Source organism: Zootoca vivipara, chromosome 13 (assembly GCF_965207765.1).
Source record: "Zootoca vivipara chromosome 13, rZooViv2.hap1.1, whole genome shotgun sequence".
In the NCBI taxonomy this organism is placed as follows: Eukaryota; Metazoa; Chordata; class Lepidosauria; order Squamata; family Lacertidae; genus Zootoca; species Zootoca vivipara.
In genome coordinates this window covers 50,935,518-50,955,569 of record NC_142596.1, presented here as the reverse complement: position 1 = coordinate 50,955,569, position 20,052 = coordinate 50,935,518, and the positions used below count along the sequence as shown (strand labels likewise).

The window sequence follows — 20,052 nt, the reverse complement described above, 5'->3', positions numbered from 1 at the left end:
TTGTTTTAAAAAGACAAACAAATTTTAATTGGTAATAAAAACAAATCCTTCCTCACCAACCTGTTCCCTTGCTCTGCAAAGGCAACAGCCAGCAAGTAACGAGCCTAAAACTCAATTGGACCAACCTGGCTGTGATGCTTTCAAAAGGGAGGACTGAGTTATACAGGTACAAAGCTGCTCAACCAAAGAGAACACTGGGAAACCCGTGTGGAATTGTGCCTTGAGTCTGAAAGCTACACGCAGTGCCTCTAGATTTGAACTTTGCATGGCTGTGTGTGCATCGAAAGGAGACGCCAGGAACTCTCACTGCGCACAAGTACAAAATCCAGTCATGCCGTTTGCAGATCCACTCTGAAACTTCACAGTATCTGCGGGGAAAAGTTTGTCCATTAGAAATTGCAAGCTTTCGGCAGTATGGGCTCCCGAAGAACTTATTAATTGTGTGGTGCTGGTTTTAAATGCAACAGTGTTTCCTTATTTCAAGGCGGATCTACCTTTTCACATACTAGGCTTTGACTGAGTTTTGCATTTTAAACCAGGGGTGGGGAGCCAGTGCCCCCCCCCCAAAAGCTGTACTCCCTGCTCCCATAAGATGCAGCCAGCATGGCCAGTGGTGAGGGATGATGGGAGTTGCAGTCCAGCAACATCTGGAGGGCCACAACTTCCTCACCTACTTTGGTGATGTTCTACAAATCAACAATGGTGTGCTTGTCATCATCTCGTCAGTTGTTCCTGGCTTGGCCATCTCTTGCTTTTCTTGTGTTTTAGCCCTGCTTTGATCCCCCCCCCCACTCAAATTTGCATCACAGCTGCCTTTCTCCAGGTGGGTTTCATACTAATCCCTACATGACAGTGCCCATCTGAGCAGGAAGGCTTTTTTGTTTGTTTTGCAAAGTGTCCTTTTAAGTTCTTGGGGTCAGGGGAGGGTAGGCAGAGTCTAGCCCCTCCCCAAGGATCTCCGTTTTTGGAAAGCTGTCAGTAGCAATCTGCTTCATTCTCTTCTGTATTCCCTGCGGCGGAGAGAATATCCTGCAAGAGCGACTGGGGGCTGTTTTCCAGGTGATCGCTGCTCCTGTCTAAAGATCTCTGCAAACCCTCCAGGTCCGTCGTTTCTAAGAAAAGGATCAGGCACTCTGGATCCTGGGAAATCCTTTTCGACGACTCTCCAACAGGAAGGATCAATTCTTCCCTCTGTGTTTCCTCCCGCTGCTGAGATGTGCTGCCCCATTCCAAGCGCCTCTCCTCCAGGCGACTGTCTTTGCAAATCTTGGATTTCACGGCTAAAAGGATCTCGCAGGCTTTCAGCGCCACTGGCCTGTCGCAGTCATGCAGGGCTCCAAAGAGGAACTCAAAGAGCTTCACTCGGCAAAACGCCTCCAGCAATTCGAGGCGACGGGCAGGCTGGCTGGCAGGTGATGAGTCAGCGGCATACGGGCAGTCGACAAGCCCAAACCGGCCAGACATTTGGGCAGCAAAAACCTTGGCCAGTTCCAAGCCGCCGACCTTGACTTCCCAGTCTAAGTCTCTGTCCACGGCTTGGATCGCTCTGGAAACAAACTGCTCAGGGTCAGCCAGGGCTTCCGGGTGGCCGTCCCGCAGCCAGTCAACGAAGACGCGGATCACAGCTCTGCGGGGGAAGCCTTCGGAGTCAGCAGACAGGATTTCCAGCAAGCGAGCCCCAACGCTGGCCTTGAAGGACAAGGAGAAGACATGGGGGGATCTGAACACTGTTTGGAAGCTATGCTAGGTGGGGGGAGGAATCCACATTGTGTTAACTCCTGCGGCACCAGGGAAACATGGTGTGCATTCTTCCCCTACCAAAGCAAACCCATTCTCCTTATACAGCCAAAACCACCCCCAGCCCCCTTTGAACAAGGTCTGCAGAAATACAAAGAAGTATTTGCAGGCTGTGTGGAACCCTAAAGAGGGGGTGGGGGACAAACAGCTCAGTGAGGACTGAGTATGCTCAGTGGCTATTTCATGTTGGCTGATTTGGGGGGGGGCGTGAAAACAAAACCAATGGGAAGAGAGAATGGAGTGTTCTGGCAAAGGCCATGGAACGCTGAACAGGAGCTCTGTGCCCTGCAAGGTTTCATACATCTGGCAGGGATGCTTTAAGTTGAGATTCCTGCACTGCAGAGGGGTTAGGCTAGATGACCCTTGGGGGTCCCTTCCAGCTCTAAGATTCTATGACTCTAAAAGTACTTTGGACTGAGCCCAGAAACTCAAGAACCATTGCAGTTGGTGTAAGATTGGTGTGATGAGCTTCGATCGTTGCACACCTACCGACCTTCTAGCAGCCTGGTTTTGTTTCAATATCCTATCTATTGCTTCATAGTACAGTCATACAGTGGTACCTCGCAAGACGAAATTAATTTGTTCAATGAGTCATTTCGTATTGCGGAAATTTCGTCTTGCGAAGCGCGGTTTCCCATAGGAATGCATTGAAATTTAATTAATGCGTTCCTATGGGCAAAAAAAGAGAGCTCTCCTTTCAATGAAATGGCACCATAGCAAAGCAGATTAAGGCGCAATCCAGCGCTCACAAACCCCGACTCACCTGCCGCACCCAGGAGCAGCCACATTGCCCCCAAGCGCCACGGCTGCTCCGGAAGTTTTAAGGCTCTGGGGAGGGGGAAGCAGGAGGAGGGCCAGGGAGAGGCTCCCTCCCTCCTTCCCCAGCAGCCGGACCCTTGCGCCCAACCAGACAGACAGCCCGTTCACGTGCAGGCGGCTTAAGGTGAGAGTGAGGGGGGATCCGGCGGCTTAAGGTGAGAGTGAGGGGGGATCCGGCGGCTTAAGGTGAGAGTGAGGGGGGATCCGGCGGCTTAAGGTGAGAGTGAGGGGGGATCCGGCGGCTTAAGGTGAGAGTGAGGGGGGATCCGGCGGCTTAAGGTGAGAGTGAGGGGGGATCCGGCTGCTGCTCAGCGGCTTAAGGTGAGAGTGAGGGGGGATCCGGCTGCTGCTCAGCGGCTTAAGGTGAGAGTGAGGGGGGATCCGGCTGCTGCTCGGCGGCTTAAGGTGAGAGTGAGGGGGGATCCGGCTGCTGCTCGGCTGCCAGCAGCCATTTCGGTGCGCCGCCGCCAATCACCATGTCCCTGCGGAAGCCGGGCGATGGCGGCAGTGGAAGCGCGAGGTGAGCGGGCTCCCCGGAGGAGGCTTGGTCTGACTTTCTGCTCCTCGCGGCACCCCTGCCCTGCTTCATCCATAGAAAACTTCGTCTTGCGAGTCTGCCAAAAAATTGCAAAACGTTTTCGTCTTGCAACTTTTTCGTGCCGCGATGCGTTCGTCTAGCGAGGTACCACTGTACCTTGGAAATGGAACAGCCTGGTTCTCAAACATTTTGGCTCCCGAAGGATCGAAACCTGGAAGTGACTGTTCCGGTTTTCTAATGTTCTTTCGGAAGCTGAACGTCCGACGGGGCTTCCGATTGGCTGCAAGAGCTTCCTGCCGCCAATCAGAAGCAGGCGCTTTGGTTTTCGAACGTTTTGGAAGCCAGACGTCCGGGATGGATTCCATTTGACTTCCAAGGTGTGACTGTGTTTCTAGGCTGCGCTTTCAGGGGAAACCCACCCAAAGTGGCCCTCCCTTGTAAACAGAGCTGTGGTATTCCGGTCTGAATGTAGCCAGGGCACAAGGGAGGAGACAAAAACATGCTCAGCAAAGCGGACTGTACCTCTTTGTTGCTCCCATTGTTCTCTGAGCCGGGCTTCTTCGAGTCAGCGCTAGCAAGCAAGGAAAACTGCCCCAAGGCTTCCACCGCACTGGCACGCACGTAGCTCTCTGGGTCGGCCAGAAGGCCCTCTGCCAGCGACAGTACTTCCGAAGAGAGCAGCTCTTGCCAGAACCATTCCTGCCCTATGTAGAGATGAAAACAAAAAGGGAAAAAATAAACAGTGCCAATGCACGCTGCCTGATCCCATCAGCTCTCTGTCCCTACCATTAAAGCAAATGCCTTGCCCTGGACAGATCTTGCCAAGAGCTTGCCTAGGAAGGCTCACAGTCTCCAGACTGACCTCCGCAGTGCACAGAGGTCATCATTTCCTCCATCAGATGTACTGATGTCTGGAATCCTGAACAGGAAAGCGTTCCATCCTGCAACGTTTTGTTGCAGTTGCTTCTGGTTTGCATTTAAAGTCACCAACCAGAATGGCTTTTAAACAGGGTGACAACATCACGGGGGAATAAAACTGTAGATGGTCCAGTATACGTGAAGGAGCGTCTCCACCCCCATCGTTCTGCCCAGACACTGAGGTCCAGCGCCGAGGGTCTTTTGGCGGTTCCCTCGCTACGAAAAGCCAAGTTACAGGGAACCAGGCGGAGGGCCTTCTCGGTAGTGGCACCCACCCTGTGGAATGCCCTCCCACCAGAGGTCAAAGAGAACAACAATTACCAGACCTTTAGAAGGCATCTCAAGGCAGCCCTGTTTAGGGAAGCTTTTAATGTTTGATTTCTGTATTTTAATATTTTGTTGGAAGCCGCCCAGAGTGGCTGGGGGAACCTGGCCAGATGTGCAGGGTAAAAATAATAAATTATTATTGCCAGTTGCTGAGAATCACAAGCAGGGAGAGGGTGATTTTACTCATGCCTAGCTTACGAGCTGACAGACTGCGAGAACACGATACTGGACTCAATGGGCCTTTTGCCTGATCCAGCAGCCGGACTTCCCTTATGTTGTCACTACAAAGCCCAAAGGCAGGGGTGCAGCCTGGAATTCTTTTTGCTGAGACATTCCTGGCAAGGAAGTGTGAGCCAACCGGGAGCTCATGGGCAGAAAAAGCCCCCGACCAGAAGCTCATGTAGTGGGAAAGCCCCCACTTTCCCCTTATCCCTCCTCCTCCACCCCCAATCAATGCATGCATTTTATTTACTGACTACGTTTATCATTCACCCAATAAGTGAAGTCGCCTGGGTGATGCACTGGTTAAAAGAAATTAAAAACACAGCTTCACTAAAACACCATTTTCGTAGCAGCACACACAAACACATGAAACTGAAAGCCTTATCTTAGCAGATAGCAACATGGTTCCTGAAATACTTTTTATAATACAGGGAGCCACGAAAACAATCTTCCCAGAGCTTTTTTCTTGGGGGGGGGGACACCCCACCGTTCTAAAACTGCAGTGAAAGCAAGGATTAACCAAGCTTTCCAGCTGTTTTGGACTACAACTCCCATCGTCCCCACCCACCACACATGACACAAAGTGTAGAGCAGCTGAGCATGGCTAGCCCAAAATGTCCCGGCGAGTCACAAGCAAAGGCCTGGAAGACCAGGTTGGGCCAGCAGTCCTCCTCTCCTGTCAGGGCCGTCTTTAGCCTATGTGCCGCCAGGGTGCAAAGATCCGCCCAGCGTCCCCAAATTTAGTTAATTCCGTGTGCATGGTGCCATTGTGAATGACAAGCGCCGCTGCTGGTATGCCGCGTCCTTGGTACAAAGTCAAAAGTCCTTTAGTGAAACAGTAGGTATACATTTCGGTAATACCTAGGTATATATGTACAGTATTTTGTTTTTCTAGCTGGATCAAAATTAGTTATTATTTCGTAACAGGTAGATAATTAAGAGCTTAGGCCAGTGGACCCCAAACTAAGGCCCGGGGGCCAGATGCGGCCCAATCGCCTTCTAAATCCGGCCCGCGGACGGTCCAGGAATCAGCATGTTTTTACATGAGTAGAATGTGTCCTTTTATTTAAAATGCACCTCTGGGTTATTTGTGGGGCCTGCCTGGTGTTTTTACATGAGTAGGATGTGTTCTTTTATTTAAAATGCATCTCTGGGTTATTTGTGGGGCATAGGAATTCATTCATTTTTCCCCAAAAAATGTAGTCCGACCCCCCACAAGGTCTGAGGGACAGCCCCCTGCTGAAAAAGTTTGCTGACCCCTGGCTTAGGCGGCTTCAACAGCAGGTGCCCCCCAGAATTTGGTACCCAGGTGCCCCGCACCCCTTGCACCCCCTGGTAAAGACGGCCCTGTCTGCTGTTTCAGCTCACTGCAGCCATTGGTGGTTGTGGACTATCCTTTCTTGGATGTTTCTAAGGAGAGGCTGGGTGGCCGTTGGTCCCGGATGCTTTCCCTGAGATTCCTGCATTGCAGGGGGTTGGACCGGAGGATGCTCAGGCTCCCCTGCCACCAATTCTGTGCTTCTAAGACGGACGGACTGCTCCTCCGTCACCCGGCTGTGCTCCCTGCCCACGGGATCTGCCTTCCCTGCACTTACCTCTCAGGCGCTTCATCGCTTGCGTGAGATGCTCCAGGGCAGAGTCACGCACTTCCCAGCTGGGGCTGTGCATGCGCTTCTGCAAGACGGGCAGCATGTCTGCTCCAAGGGGGCAGGAGACAGAGGGAGGGTCACAGACAGAACTGTTCCTGCTTATTAAACAACGTCAAGTCTGCCACGCTTTACACATTGTGAGTAAAGTCCTATTGGAATTAATGGTGGTCACTTCTCCCCCCCCCTTTTAATTTTAATTTTTAATTTTATTTTGACAAAGTTATAATCATAAATAAATAAGAATAAAAATGTGCACCCCACCACCGAGACCATTCCATTGTAACTACCCAGCCTCCCGCAATTTCAACACCTCTTGCGATGGTTTGACCCCCTTTCCGCTTTTAACAGTACAAATTCTACAAACACCCTCCATATCTCCTCAAAATAATTTCTCCTGCATATTCCACATCTTACCTTAATGGCACATGTTAAATTATCATTAATAGCTATATCTCACACCTCTTTATACCATTCTTCCATTTTATATTCTGCTTGCCCCTTCCACTTCCTAACTATAACTCGTGCAGCTGTCAATAAATTCGTGAGCAAGTCCTTCCTAGCCTATATACCAGGGGTGGCCAAGTCCGAACAGTCTGTGATCTACTCACAGAGTTAAAAACTGGCAGTGATCTACCCCCTCTTGGGGGGTTCAGATCAAAGTTGCTGAGATTTTATTAGGAAGGCCCATTTTTAGATTTTATTAGGAAGGCCCATTTTTAGGGGTTCAGGTCAGAGTTGTTGAGCTTTTCTGAGGCGGGAGGAAAGCCCTGTTTTGGGGGGGCTAAATGGCTAAATGAGCATTTTTAGGGGAGCCAAAGTTGTTGAGCTTCTTTGGGGGGAGCCAGTGATCTACCAGTGATCTACCACAGATGTCCAGTGATCTACCGGTAGATCATGATCTACCTGTTGGACGTGCCTGCTATATACCTTCCACCCCATTGTAAATTGATTATAATGCCACCTCTGGACTTTCGGTCAGCTTTAACCCAGTGACTTCTGTTACCTGGGGGGTCACTTCTGAGTAGGACAGCACTGTAAAGTTACAACCCAATCTACATCTGGGGGTGAAGACAAGAGAAAGTCCCCAGGCCACACTGAGCTCTTTGAAGGAAGATCACAAAAGAAGGGCCTTTTTTACAGCAGGTTCAGGCTCTGAGTGTGAGGTTCCCCACCCCTGCTAGAAATAAGAAATCTAATAAGAGCCCTGCAGGATCAGGCCCGTGGCCCGTCTAGTCCAGCATCCTGCTCTCATGGTGGCCAACCAGACACATGTGGGAAACCAGCAAGTACGGTAGGACTTGAGCACAAAAGCCCTTTTTCCTCCTGCAATTTCCACCGACTGGGATTCGGAAGCCTTGCTGCCTTTGACTGGGGAGGCAGCCCAGAGCCAGCTCTCCCTCCACGAATTTGTCTACTCTTCTTTTAAAGCCACCTGGGGTTGGTGACCATCACTGGTTCCTGTGGGACGGAGTTCCGTAGTTTAACTTTGTGCTGGGCAAAGAAGTAGTTTATTTTATCTGTACTTCCAGCACTCAAGATTCACTAGACGTCCAGCTCAACTGGCCGTACTGCTACTTATGCCAGAAACAGGCTTGCAAATTTACCTCGGAGAAATTGTTTGTGCTGCTGGAAGTCACTGGCAGAGTCAGAGGCTTCCGAGGTGCTTGGAAACCACTTCAGTGTTGCTTGGAATGCCTTCTTCAAAACCTGAAAAAGACAAGAGGGGGGTCCCGTGAATGAAACTCCCCAGGATGACCAACACCCTGGTGCTTTTACTCTGGCTATCCCCAAATCACTCCTTTTGCAACCAAGAACCAATGTGGTGGAGCGGTTGGAGGACCTGGCTGCTACCTGGGAGCCCGGGGCTCAAATCCCCTGCTCCCTGGTTGGCCTTGGGGGGCCCAGTCGCTGCCTCTCAATCTAGCCTCCGTCACAGGGTTGCTGTGGGGATTAACCAAGGAGGGAGAGAAAAACATTCCCCACCTTGAGCTCCTGCTTCTGACTCAAGAATCCATACTTACAGTGGGGCTGCTATCTGGACTCTTCAGGTATACAAGGAGGATGTCAAAGATTTGTTCCATGACTTCATCAGAAACGGAAGCTAAAACACACCGAGAAGGACAGTTAGGAGTCATTTTATTTACTTATTTATTTACTTTGCAATTTATACACTGCCCTTTAACAAAAGATCCCAGGGTGGTGTACAACACTAAGGAAAAAATATATAATCAGGAACTGAACGGAACTTCAGAACTCACTGTGGCAGTTACAATATAATAATAATAATAATAATAATAATAATAATAATAATAATAATAATAAATTATTATTTATACCCCACCCATCTGGCTGGGTTTCCCCCGCCACTCTGGGCGGCTTCCCCCGCCACTCTGGGCGGCTTCCAGAAGGATATTAAAATACAATGATCTATTAAACATTAAAAGCTTCCCTAAACAGAGCTGCCTTCAGATGTCTTCTAAAAGTCTGGTAGTTGTTTTTCTCTTTGACATCTGGTGGGAGGGCATTCCACAGGGCAGGTGCCACTACCGAGAAGGCCCTCTGCCTGGTTCCCTGTAACTTAGCTTCTCACAGCGAGGGAACCACCAGAAGGCCCTCAGCAGTGGACCTCAGTGTCTGGGCAGAATGATGGGGGTGGAGACGCTCCTTCAGGTACACTGGAATATGAATATGTGTGTTTATTTTAAAGGGAAGGGCAGTTCAAACGGGGGGGGGGTTCCTAGAATTGCCCCCAAGCATTAAAAAATGCAACTAATTTTGCAACCTGTTGTGTTTGCTGCATGGAAGAGGCAGCCAGCTTGTTTTCTGCTGCTCCACAGGCAAGCACCCAAACCAATAGCTTCAAGTTACAAGAAAGGGAGATTCAACTAAATATTCAACTAAATATACTGTTTGACAGTAGACACCTCTCTGGAGGTGGTGGGTGTGGGAATGTTCAGGGAGGCAGGAGAGGATATATTGTTTATTAATAACCTTCCGAACTTGTGCTAGCAAGTTCTATAACTTAGCAAAGTTTTAACATAACCCTTTGAACGCACAGTGGGTAGCTGGTTGCAAGCATGTTTAAGCTTCTCAATATAGATTCCTGGTAAGATCCCTTATTTCCTTCTTAAAGAATGAACACGCCACAGTCTTGTGTTAAGTATTAAAAGTAGTTTACTCATATTCTGTTCACAGTTGGATCTCAGAAGGCAGATTTAGTTACAAAGACATGTGGATCTACCCCACATGGGGGGTTAATTGGAGTGACTGCAGGACGAAAGGAAGATGGAGAAGGAGGGAGGAGGGCTGTGTGCCTTGTGCTCTTGTTACCTGCACAGGTAAGGTCATGCCCACCTCTCGTCACATGCAAGAGAAAGTATGTCCCAGTCCAGGAGGAAACAGGAAGTTTTTGACTGGCTGGACCAAACACCCCTTTGCATGTCCACTCTAGGAAAACAAGGAATGTTGTATTTGACTGCTACTTATGTATCACATCCCACAGTGGGCTCTGCTTCCTTGGAGGTTTTTTAAAGCGGAGGTAGGATGGCCAATAAGCCAGGAAGGCTTTCGTTGAGGTTCCTGCCTTGCAGGGGGTTGGGCTAGGTGACTCATGGGGACCCTTCTGACTCTACAACCCTGTGAAAAGCTGGAAAGGACCGTCAAGGGAACCCTTGTTCTTCCCTTGCCTCCCAGGAGGTTTCTTGCAGGGCTGTGGTCACCCTGGAATCGACAGGGAACACCGAGATAGCAAGGGAGGGGGGCACTACTTACTTGCCCACCGAGACAGAGCTCCGAGGAGGCCCAGGGCTGCCCGCTGAACTCGGAAGCTGCCGACCAAGATGTTGCCGATTTTAGCTGCCAGAGAGGAGACTGGAATGGCGAGGCCAACGCAGAACTGAAGCAAAGTCACCACGGACTGGAGCAAAGGCCTATGGGGAAACTCCACTGCCAAAGAGGCCTGGCGAAGAAAAGGGGTAAATGCAATCTCAGCCAATTTGCTAGAGGTGTCTTATACACAGGCTTCTGGGTATGCTGCAGCCCCAATGCACGGGGGCAAAATTTGGTAAGGAAGCCAGAGTTCAGCATCTCAAGAGTTTCAGCTCGAGACTGTACAAGGACAGTACATTTAAAGCCTGGTGAGCTGTATTTTTCCTCCACTCTTCAGCAGGAAAGGCTCCCAGCGTGGCTTACCAATATTAATAACAAGAGAGTCCCTGACCACACGTCTCATAATGTAAAAGATGCAGCACAAAAGGAAAGAGAGAAGAGGAGGAAAGAGGAAAGTAATTAAGAACAGGCACCAGTTCTTAAAAAAGTTATTCTAATGACCTTTTCCCTATAAAAAGCTCAGGGAGAAGGAGGAGCCAAAGGAGGTTGGGTCTTTGCTTCTCTAGATCTTACCACATACTGGACCTCCTCCAGATGAGCCAGAGTCTGGCACAGGAAACTGACACACGAGGCCCTGGAGGACAGAAGAGACTCCACAGAGGCAGATTGAGTGGCCGGGCCAGGCGGCAAACCTGGAAGTGGAGAAAGGGAAGCTGGAGGACACCAATAGAGCAAAAGGCTTTTCTGAAATGGCTAGTAAAAGCAGCCTTCCCCAACCTGGTGCCCACCAGATATTCTGGACTACAACTCCTAACAGCTTCAGCCAGAGCAGCCTGGCTGGGGCTGATGGGAGTTGTAGTTTAAAGCACTTGTAGGGTACCAGGACGGCTAAGTGTATGCAGAGAGGAAAGAAAGTTGATTTTTGTCCAGTGCCCTCCCAAACAGAAGTGGGCAGAATCCACCTGGGATGTTCCAGCAAGGACTGTTGTCCTTTGGATCTGGGCCCAGGCGAAGTATTTCAGGGCCTGTTAACTGTACTTCGCTCTCTTAACCCACCCATCCCGCTCAATTGTTATGTGCACATGAGAAACTAGGAAGAGCCTGCTGAATCGGGCCTATGGCCCCCCTAATCCAGCATCGTATTCCCACAGTGGCCAAGCAGGTGCCCCCAAGGGAAGCCCCAGAGCACAAGAGCGAGCCCTCTCCCCTCCTGTGGCTTCCAGCAATTGGTATTCAGAAGCTGTCAGGGGTTATTGCGACTACTCTAGAGTAACGACGCTCCTCATGCTTGTCTTTAAACAGTTTTTATTAGTGCAGTCTATTTACAGTGAGACAGGTGTGTAAAACATGTCTGCTCATTCCGATGCAGAATCCGGCACTGCCCCCCCCCCCGTGATCTTCTCCAACATAGGAGTCTCGGGACAGTGAATCTCCTCCCTTTCTTTCTCCTGCGTAATTCCAGAACCGGAGGAAAGGGTCTACGCTCCATGCTTTCATTTTCTCCCTTCTCCCCCTCTCTTTCCTCCCTCCTGTGTAGCCGGGGCTCTCTCGTGCTGCTGGAGCCCTGGCCCTCTCTCTCCACTTCCTGACTAGCCTCCTCCGAGCCCTCGCTTCCGTCACTGCTTGGGGAGGAGCTACTTCTGATGCAAGGGGGAGGTTCTCTGTACTTTTTCCCCTTACAGAAGCAGTTGCTGCCTCCTAACGTGGAGGCAGAGCCGAGCCACTGTGGCTGGTAGCACTGGGCTCTGAGGCCGCATCCCAACTCAGCAACGCACCTGGGAATTCTAAGGATGGAGAAGCGCCTCTCAAGACACAGCCCATTGGCTGCAGCAAAAGGCCCAGACCTTGCACCTGGATTGCCTGTGGACTTTAAAGGAGGAGAGGGAGCAGGTTAGGTCTCTCTTGCATCCGCAGCAAGGCAGCATCTCTATGGTTTCAATGTAGGTTAAAGCTTTATTCCGTGTATTAATGCAAATGTATGCACAAAAGCAATCGTCCCGCCTTCCCCAACCAGGTCTTTTGGGTATCAAGCCCTGCTTGCAACTGCAATTTGTGAGGGGAGGGAGAGGGTGGGAGGGCAGGAGAGACAAAAACAGCAAGGAAAGGGCAGCTCTCCCCTGTGCTTGGGGCACAATCCTATGCCATTTTAGTCAGAAGTACGTTCCATTGCTTTCAACGGGTCTTACTCCTCAGCGAAAGGGACACAGGGCTGCAGCCTTAGACTTTGTTGCACCTGCGGGTGAAAGCTAGGAGGTTAAGCATGGCTTCATAGAAAAGGCCGGCTTGAGGAGGGATTCTGGTGACTGGGAGCAGCCACCGAGACCACATAACCGGTCCTGAAAGACCTACATTGGCTCCCAGTACGTTTCCGAGCACAATTCAAAGTGTTGGTGCTGACCTTGAAGGCCCTAAACAGCCTTAGCCCAGTATAGCTGAATGAGCGTCTCCACCCCCATCATTCAGCCCAGACGCTGAGGTCCAGCGCCGAGGGCCTTCTGGCGGTTCCCTCGTTGCGAGAAGCCAAGTTGCAGGGAACTAGGCAGAGGGCCTTCTCGGTAGTGGCGCCCGCCCTGTGGAACACCCTCCCTTCAGATGTCAAGGAAATAAACAACTATCTGACTTTTAGAAAACATCTGAAGGCAGCCCTGTTTAGGGAAGTTTTTAATGTTTGATGTTTTATTGTGTTTTTAATCTTCTGTTGGGAGCCGCCCAGAGTGGCTCGGGAAACCTAGCCAGATGGGCAGGGGATAAATAATAAATTATTATTGTTATTTTATCTGTTAAAGGAAAACAAGGTCAAACAAAATACTTAATGGCTTGGCAGCCCCACTTATGGGGCTCCTTTGCCATTTGGGCTTTAATGTTGAAGGGAACAAATCCTTACCAGGCTTCAAGTTTCAGGAGTCCCAAGGCCAGAGGGCCTGACTGAGTGAGGCTCAATGTCTTCAGAGCAAGTGCCACCAGCTTCCAGAGGCTGCATTCGGGGCAGCCAAATGCAGGAGACCTACAGGAGGGAGGAGGAAGATCCATTAGTGCGCGTGCATAACCTTTAGATAAGTATTTGTTTTTATTGGCAGCAGTCTGTCTAAAGAGACCATGGCGTGTGCCTCTGGGGGTGAAATCAATCCGCTGGAGAATCACACCACCTGCTGTGGCTGCAGAAACCAGTAACTCATAACTTCTGCCTCCCGTGCTGTTTTTGCTGTGTTAGCAGCAATGAAGAGACCTCCCTGGGACACAATCTTGGGCAGTGTGTCTGAAGGTCCTAGGCTGCCCAGGCGACAAGAGCCACCCCCCAGCTAAGCCTCACTGATGTGGTCCAAAGGAAAGCAGAGCAAGATGTTTGGCACCAGCTTGGCTGCAGGAGTTGCAGGAAGGAGAAGTACAAGGCGCTGCCCAACAGTCTTAGGGATTCCACTCCTGACTTGTGTAGCGTTTACTCCTCAGTATTTTCTTCTGCTAAAGATATCCCACAAGGTAGTGGAGATTTAGAATCTGAGTTTTCTTTCTCCTAGATGGGTGACCTTCCTGGGGGCAGGTGGGGCAGGTGGAGTTGTGGCAAATGAAGGCCTCTCCCCAAGACACGCCCCTCCCCAGCCCTAACTTCATAACTTCATCGCCCGGAGCACTTTTGCCTGGCTGGGTGGGATGTGTTCTTGACCTCTTATGATGCCTCTTGCTTGCTGGGATGCAGGATAGAGAGCCATGTGTGAGTGTGTCCAGAAACCGGCCTACTCTATAAAGGTAAAATTGACACCTGCTGCCCCGCCCACATTTGCCTCTGGCCCCGCCCACCACTAGCTTGTTGGTCCCAGAATGTTGCCCCACAGGGCTGGGAAAGGTTCTCCACTCTAGTTTCCCACCGATTAGCAGCATCTGCCCAGGGTTTCTGGTCAGTGGCCTGGAAATGTCAGAGACCGAACTCGGGAACTTCTTTTGACTGCAGCTGCTGGACTCAATGGCTCCCAATTCTATTCTAAGCATAGTGCAAAGTATTGGTTTTAACCTTGGAAGACTTCTTTGATTTAGATCAAGGATGGGGAACTGGCTGGATTACATCTCCCATCCTCCCTGACTGTTGGCCATTCTGGCTGGAGGCTGATGAAAGCTGGAGTCCATCAATATCTGGAGAACCAGACCTCCATCCTTCGCCTCCCCTCACAGTAATGAAAGCCACGGTGCAGGTGCCCACCTTGCAATGCTGAGGAACAGATCCACCAGCTGGTGCCCAACTTGGGGCAGCTCTTCTGCCAGGAGGGACTCCACTGTTCCTGCCAGCCGCGACCAAAGCAGTTCAGTCCAGGCGTCCTGGTTGTGCTCAAACAACGTCGTCAGCAGCTGCAAGGAATGCTTGGCCCGGGAGGCCGAGTGGGATTTGAAGGACTCCTCAACGCGAGCAACTATCATTCGAGTGCAAGCCGGCCAATCGCTGTCCACCGAGCTGAGGAGGCGAGATGGTTCGGACTGAACGGAGAAGATGAGCACGCGAGCAAGAAGGCGGTTGGCTCCTGAAGCCACAAACAGGCTCGGGTCTCCTTGGAGAGCGAAAATCACATCTAGGGAACCTGGTGTTGAGAGAGACAGAGAGAGAAGGATGGAGAATAATTTTGTAATAAAGTGCCCCCGTCCATGATGAGGAGCGGCTTGAGGCAGGCCCAGGTACGTTGCACTATAAATTTTGGCAGAAGAAGCAACGCTTACCTGAGTTGCACAAGAACTGGAAGGCGCTGTAATGCTGCAGCATACTGTAAACGCCCTGCACCCAGCCGCTCCGGATGGACGTGTCTTCCCACAATGCACTGCTCAGAGGCCCTGCTTCTCCAAAGGCACCAAATACAACTTCTCCCTGCTGAAGCGAGAACAGAAGAAAGCGGGAGATTCTCACGGTCGCTGGCCTATGACTAATGCCCATTTCGGGGGGGGGGGATCCCGAAACACATGCAACCTAGTGCTGCTCTTTTATGCTTTTCAGGTGGTTATATTTTAAGGGTTGGACCCCAGCGATTTAGGGGCTTCCCCTGCATGCAAAGACAGGCTCTGGTGGATGGAGCGGATGAGACCAAGAGTGGGTCCAACTGCCAAGAAGGCATTTTCTGCAGGTGCTGTAGAAGGAAGCGAGGGGCAGATGGGGCTCGTCCACCTGGGGAACGAGCCCATCCAGGGGAAGGAAAACTCGGGTCCGAACCCCCCACTGCCTTGTGGGATATCTTCTGGGGCGGAGAGGCTTAGGAGTAAGCCCTACATAAATCTGGAGTGGAGTTCCTAAGACGGTCGGATGGCGCCTTGTATGCCTCCTTCCAGCAACTCCTGCAGCCAAACTGGTGCTAAAGACTTTACTGACCTGCAGGTGTTGGAAACTACTTTCAGAGGCAGCAAATATCCCAGTGAGCCTCAGGATGAAGGAAAGGATGGTGGGATTTGGCTCCTCTTGTCTGAGCACAGCCAGGACCAGCTCTTTCAAACACGGGTTTTCCTCTAACAGCAGCAGGCTGGATCCTGGGAGGGGGGAAAGAGGGGCCAACAGTGAAAAGCCTCTGCGGTCTACTCAGAATTAAGTCCTAGTGATTCAATAGGAAGCTGCCTTGCTTAGTCTTCTTCCAAACTGACTCTCCGTATTTTAAGGCAGGGGATTTCCTCAGCCCTACCTGGAATCACACACTCAACCTATTAAGAAATCTTGCATGCCCCCAGCCCTCCACACCTTATACCCACAGGAAGGGCTTCCTAACATTTCAAGTGAAATCTCCTTTCTTGCTATTTGAACCAGCTGCTTCAGATTCTCTGGAGCTCCAAATTTGCTCCATCAGCTACAACAGGCTTCCCCAAACTGATGCCCTCACTACATTTTATACAACAACCCCTATCATCCCTGACAGTTTACCATGCTGGCTGGAAACTGATGGGAGTTGGAGTCCAACAACATCATGGGCAGGCGGATCGCACCAGGCAGGGGAATACCAGTTTCAACTTCAGCTATCACCTCTTTATAGTCTCTTTTCTAGGTTAGATATTTGTAAGTGTTGGATTAGGACCGACGAGACCAGGGTTCAAACCCCCACTCAGCCATGAATTTCACTGGATGACCTGCCTCTCAGCCTAAGCTTCCTCACAGGGTTGTTGTGGGGCTTAAATGAAGGGGTGGGGAGAGAAAATCACATATGCCACCTTGAGCTCCTTAGGGAGAAAGGTAGGATATAGATAAACAAACTATTTCTGTACCACTTAAGACCAAAATCACAAGCCCCAGATAGAGATCCTGTGGCCCTCCAGATGTTTTTGGCCTTTAGCTTCCATCAGCCACAGCACAGATAATGAATAGTACAGTCATACCTCACGTTGCATCTGCTTCATGTTGCGTCTTTTCAACTTGAGAACGTGGCAAACCTGGAATTGTTTACATCCGGGTTTCGCCACGCGCAGAAGTGCCGCTCTGGTTGTGGACTTTTCGGGGTGCGGATGGCACCCCAGAATGGATCATGTCCACAACCAGAGGTACCACTGTAGAACTGTAGAAGAATTGGAAGGGACCCCACTGGTCATCTAGTCCAACCCCCTGCAATGCAGGAATCACAGCTAAAGAATCCCTGATAGATGGCCACCCACCCTCATCGTCCAGCCCGGACACTGAGGTCCAGCGCCAAGGGCCTTCTGGCGGTTCCCTAGTTGTGAGAAGTGAGGTTACAGGGAACCAGGCAAAGGGCCTTCTCGGTAGTGGCACCAGCCCTATGGAATACCCTCCCATCAGATGTCAAGGAAATAAGCAGCTAACCTATTTTTAAAAGACATCTGAAGGCAGCCCTGTTTAGAGAAGTTTTTAATATTTAATGCTGTATTGTTTTTAACACACAATTGGGAGCCACCCAGAGTGGCTGGGGAAACTCAGCCAGATGGGCAATGTATAAATAATAAATTATATTATTATTATTATTATCTAACCATGGAACTTACCAGTGTTGATCAGCATCTTAAACCAATCCAGCAGCTTTTCCAAACAAGTGTCATCCGAAAGGGGGTGCCTTGGATCTGCCAGAATCGTACATACTGAAGGCAGAAGTTGAGAGCACTTTCTATCCATGGTGAGTCTCAGTTCTTCCGTTTTGTTTTGTTTTCCTCATGAAAGAGTGTAAGAACAAGGCAGAACCTACAACACAGGAAAAACATGTTGATTTTGAAGAGGAAACTAAACCGGAACATGGGATCCTGCATCTAAATCTAACGGCCCAACTGTACTCAAATGACCTGGTTTCACCCACTCACACTTAGGATCGGACCCAAAGCTACTGTTTTTGAGGGCTACGGAGGGGGACTTGACTAAAACTGGGGAGCATCAGGGGGTGGGCGGCCTCACGGTTCCTGCTCCGTAATCCAAACATTGCAGCTCAAGTGTTGTACCTGCAGTGCTTACTCAGAAGTAAGGCAGCAGCAGCAGCAACGAGTCCAGCTTGAGCATATTATCAAGTAAGTGCACCTCTCGGGGTCCCCTAGGAATGGAGCTCTCCGCACCCACAGCTCGGCCGGCGTGATCAGTGTTTACTCAGAAGTGCAGAAGGTTTCCACAGAACTAGCCTCCCAACAATTTGTGCGCCTATCACTTCTGCTTTAATCGGGAATAACCGTAGGAATCTCTGGAGAGTTCACCAAGCAAGCATGCAAACGCCGCAATCCTGGAGAGAAACCCCGCTGAACAAAACGGGGCTTGCTCTCCGAGCAAACGTGGGTTGGATCGGGTTGCAATAAAATCCCCGCGCTCTGCTATTGCAAACACCTTACCTGCCCCGTTTCCCTTCCAAGCGCTACTGGGCATGCTCAGTTCATCTTCGGCAGTGAGCATGCTCAGTAGGCGCAAGCGAAGCCTTCCGCATTCCTGTTTTGCCAGCACTTGTCATTAGTTTCTCCAGGCTCGCTAGCCAAAGCATCTGTGGAGAGCAAGGAGAGCCTTTTTCCGAGGCGGGGCTACAGGGCATGGGTTGCGGCAGAGGGATCTGCCGGAGTCGGGTCAGAGAGGTTATAAAGAGAGAATTTCCTCCAACCTCCAGACGTTTTGGACTACGTCTCCCATCAACCCCTGCGACTACGCCCATAACGCCTGTGATAGCTTGCTGGGGCTAATGGGAGTCGTAGTCCAAAACGTCTGGCGGGAACCAAGTGGAAGACAGATGTCTATGAAAAATAAAAAAATTCCTTCAGTAGCACCTTAAAGTCCAACTAAGTTTTTATTTTGGTATGAGCTTTCATGTGCATACACACTTCTTCAGATGTCTATGAGTGTTGTTGTGACGTGGGGTTTGTGATTTCAGCTCTCTTGACAAAACATGCTGGAGACAGTTCTCTAGTAACAGCTCTTTATTAAAGTGAACAAGACTGAAGACTGAGGAGAGGAAAGCTACATTTATAGGGACAGGGGACTAGCTAGGAAGGGATACATTTTGGAGGGAACAATATCAAGCAATCACAGTGCTGCCTTTTGGAGGAAACCAATAAGACAGAGGATCCAAATACAGCAGCTTAAATGAACCAATAGTAGCTGTACCCTCTGGAACCAAAAGGCAGTTACTTTATCCTAATGCAAATACAGACAATAATAATACAGATATAAAATCCTTTGACTCAATACACAACACCCCTCCCCCCCTAGTGAGCACAGCAGACATAATCCCTCAGGTACTGTGGGGTCCTACAACTTCTACCTGATCTCCTGACAACAGGTGTTGCAGGTTCTGGATTGGGTGTTACCTGTGGTGGAGGGGCTGCTATAGGGGTTTCATCAGGAACAGATGGAGTCCCAGACATCTCAGGGTCCCCGACCTGTACCTCGTCATCATGAGGACTAGCAGACCCTGGTTCATTTGCTGAAGCCCCTGGTGACTGTACCTCTGGACCATTTTCACTCTGGTCTTGCAGCTGTGCGTCATTAGCCAGGGATGAATTATCTGACTCCTCCCTGCTGAGCGCCCGGCGCCTCAGCTGATCTATATGTCTCTTCCAAACTTGCCCATTTTCCAAGGTCACATAATAGGACACAGGTCCACTAGCCCGGGTGATCACACCGGCCACCCACCGCGGACCTCGTGAATAGTTCCTCACCCAGACCAGATCTTCAGGGGCGAGATACCTTGTTGTGTCAGTCTCAGCCTGGGGGGTTGCTCTTGAATTACGGTTTGGCATTTTATCTGGGTGGACATAATCCAGCACCGTTACCAGTCTTCTACCTAAGAGCAGCTCGGCTGGCGACTTGCCCGTCGCAGTACACGGCGTCGCATGCTGCAAAAATAACATTCGCGCAATGCGAGCCGACCAGTTACCCTCCATTAAGCGCGCAATGGATTCTTTGGCTGTTCTTACCATGCGCTCAGCCTGCCCATTGGAGGATGGGTGAAAGGGCGCGGATGTGACCCCTCTTATAAAGTTATCAGCCAAGAATGCCCTGAATTCTTGGGATACAAAAGCTGCCCCATTATCTGATACAATGGTCTCAGGTAACCCGTGGGTAGCAAACAGCTGCCTCAACACCTTGATTACGGCAGCTGATGCCATGCTAGGGACCATCGCCACTTCTAACCATTTGGAATATGCATCAACGATAACCAAAAAGACCTTCCCTTGGAATGGCCCAGCAAAATCTATGTGCAGCCGGCTCCAGGGAGTCCTGGACTGCTCCCACCAGTGGACTGGTGCTCTGGCCACTTCTGGCCGCACCTCTTGGCATGCCTTGCATGTTCGTACCCATTGTTCTATGTTCTGGTCCATTCCAGGCCACCACACATAACATCGGGCTAGCGACTTCATCCTGACCATTCCCGGGTGTCCCATGTGAAGCGTCTCAAGAACCCTGTTTCTCAGTGGTGCTGGGATTATCACCCTATCTCCCCATAGGAGACAACCCTTATGCATGGACAATTCGTGCTGCCTTGTCGCATAAGGCCTGAATTTTTCTTCATGCGGACCACCTGGCCA

The 20,052-nt window shown here is 50.5% G+C and overlaps 1 protein-coding gene across 4 annotated transcripts; it reads right to left on the bottom strand.

The window, feature by feature from the left end:
* On the bottom strand, nucleotides 1–17,971 carry BRAT1 (BRCA1 associated ATM activator 1). Of its 4 annotated transcripts, none has more exons than XM_060282536.2 (14): nucleotides 17,869–17,971; nucleotides 17,047–17,239; nucleotides 15,440–15,594; nucleotides 14,800–14,947; nucleotides 14,291–14,663; nucleotides 12,983–13,102; nucleotides 11,874–11,965; nucleotides 10,672–10,790; nucleotides 10,042–10,228; nucleotides 8,292–8,371; nucleotides 7,875–7,977; nucleotides 6,217–6,318; nucleotides 3,677–3,858; nucleotides 1–1,689 (listed from the first exon to the last, which is right to left on the bottom strand). In XM_060282536.2, exons 2-14 carry the CDS (start codon nucleotides 17,171–17,173, stop codon nucleotides 976–978), a joined length of 2,502 nt encoding a protein of 833 aa, XP_060138519.2. In that variant the 5' UTR covers nucleotides 17,174–17,239; nucleotides 17,869–17,971; the 3' UTR covers nucleotides 1–975. The 4 variants fall into 4 exon arrangements, with proteins under 4 accessions (XP_060138519.2, XP_034987986.3, XP_088512794.1 ...); XM_035132095.3 differs by having other exon boundaries at nucleotides 6,217–6,315; XM_088656668.1 differs by having other exon boundaries at nucleotides 6,217–6,315; nucleotides 17,491–17,873.
* Between the last annotated feature and the right edge of the window lie 2,081 nt (nucleotides 17,972–20,052).

Bases quoted from the DNA above. Each gene is read 5' to 3' on its own strand.
- BRAT1 (XM_060282536.2), bottom strand. From the start codon at position 17,173: ATGGATAGAAAGTGCTCTCAACTTCTGCCTTCAGTATGTACGATTCTG. The intron at 14,948-15,439 runs GTCAGTAAAGTC...TTCTCGCTTCAG, and splicing joins GTAGTTTCCAACACCTGCAG to CAGGGAGAAGTTGTATTTGG. The intron at 10,229-10,671 runs GTAAGATCTAGA...TTTCTTCGCCAG, and splicing joins TGGAGGAGGTCCAGTATGTG to GCCTCTTTGGCAGTGGAGTT.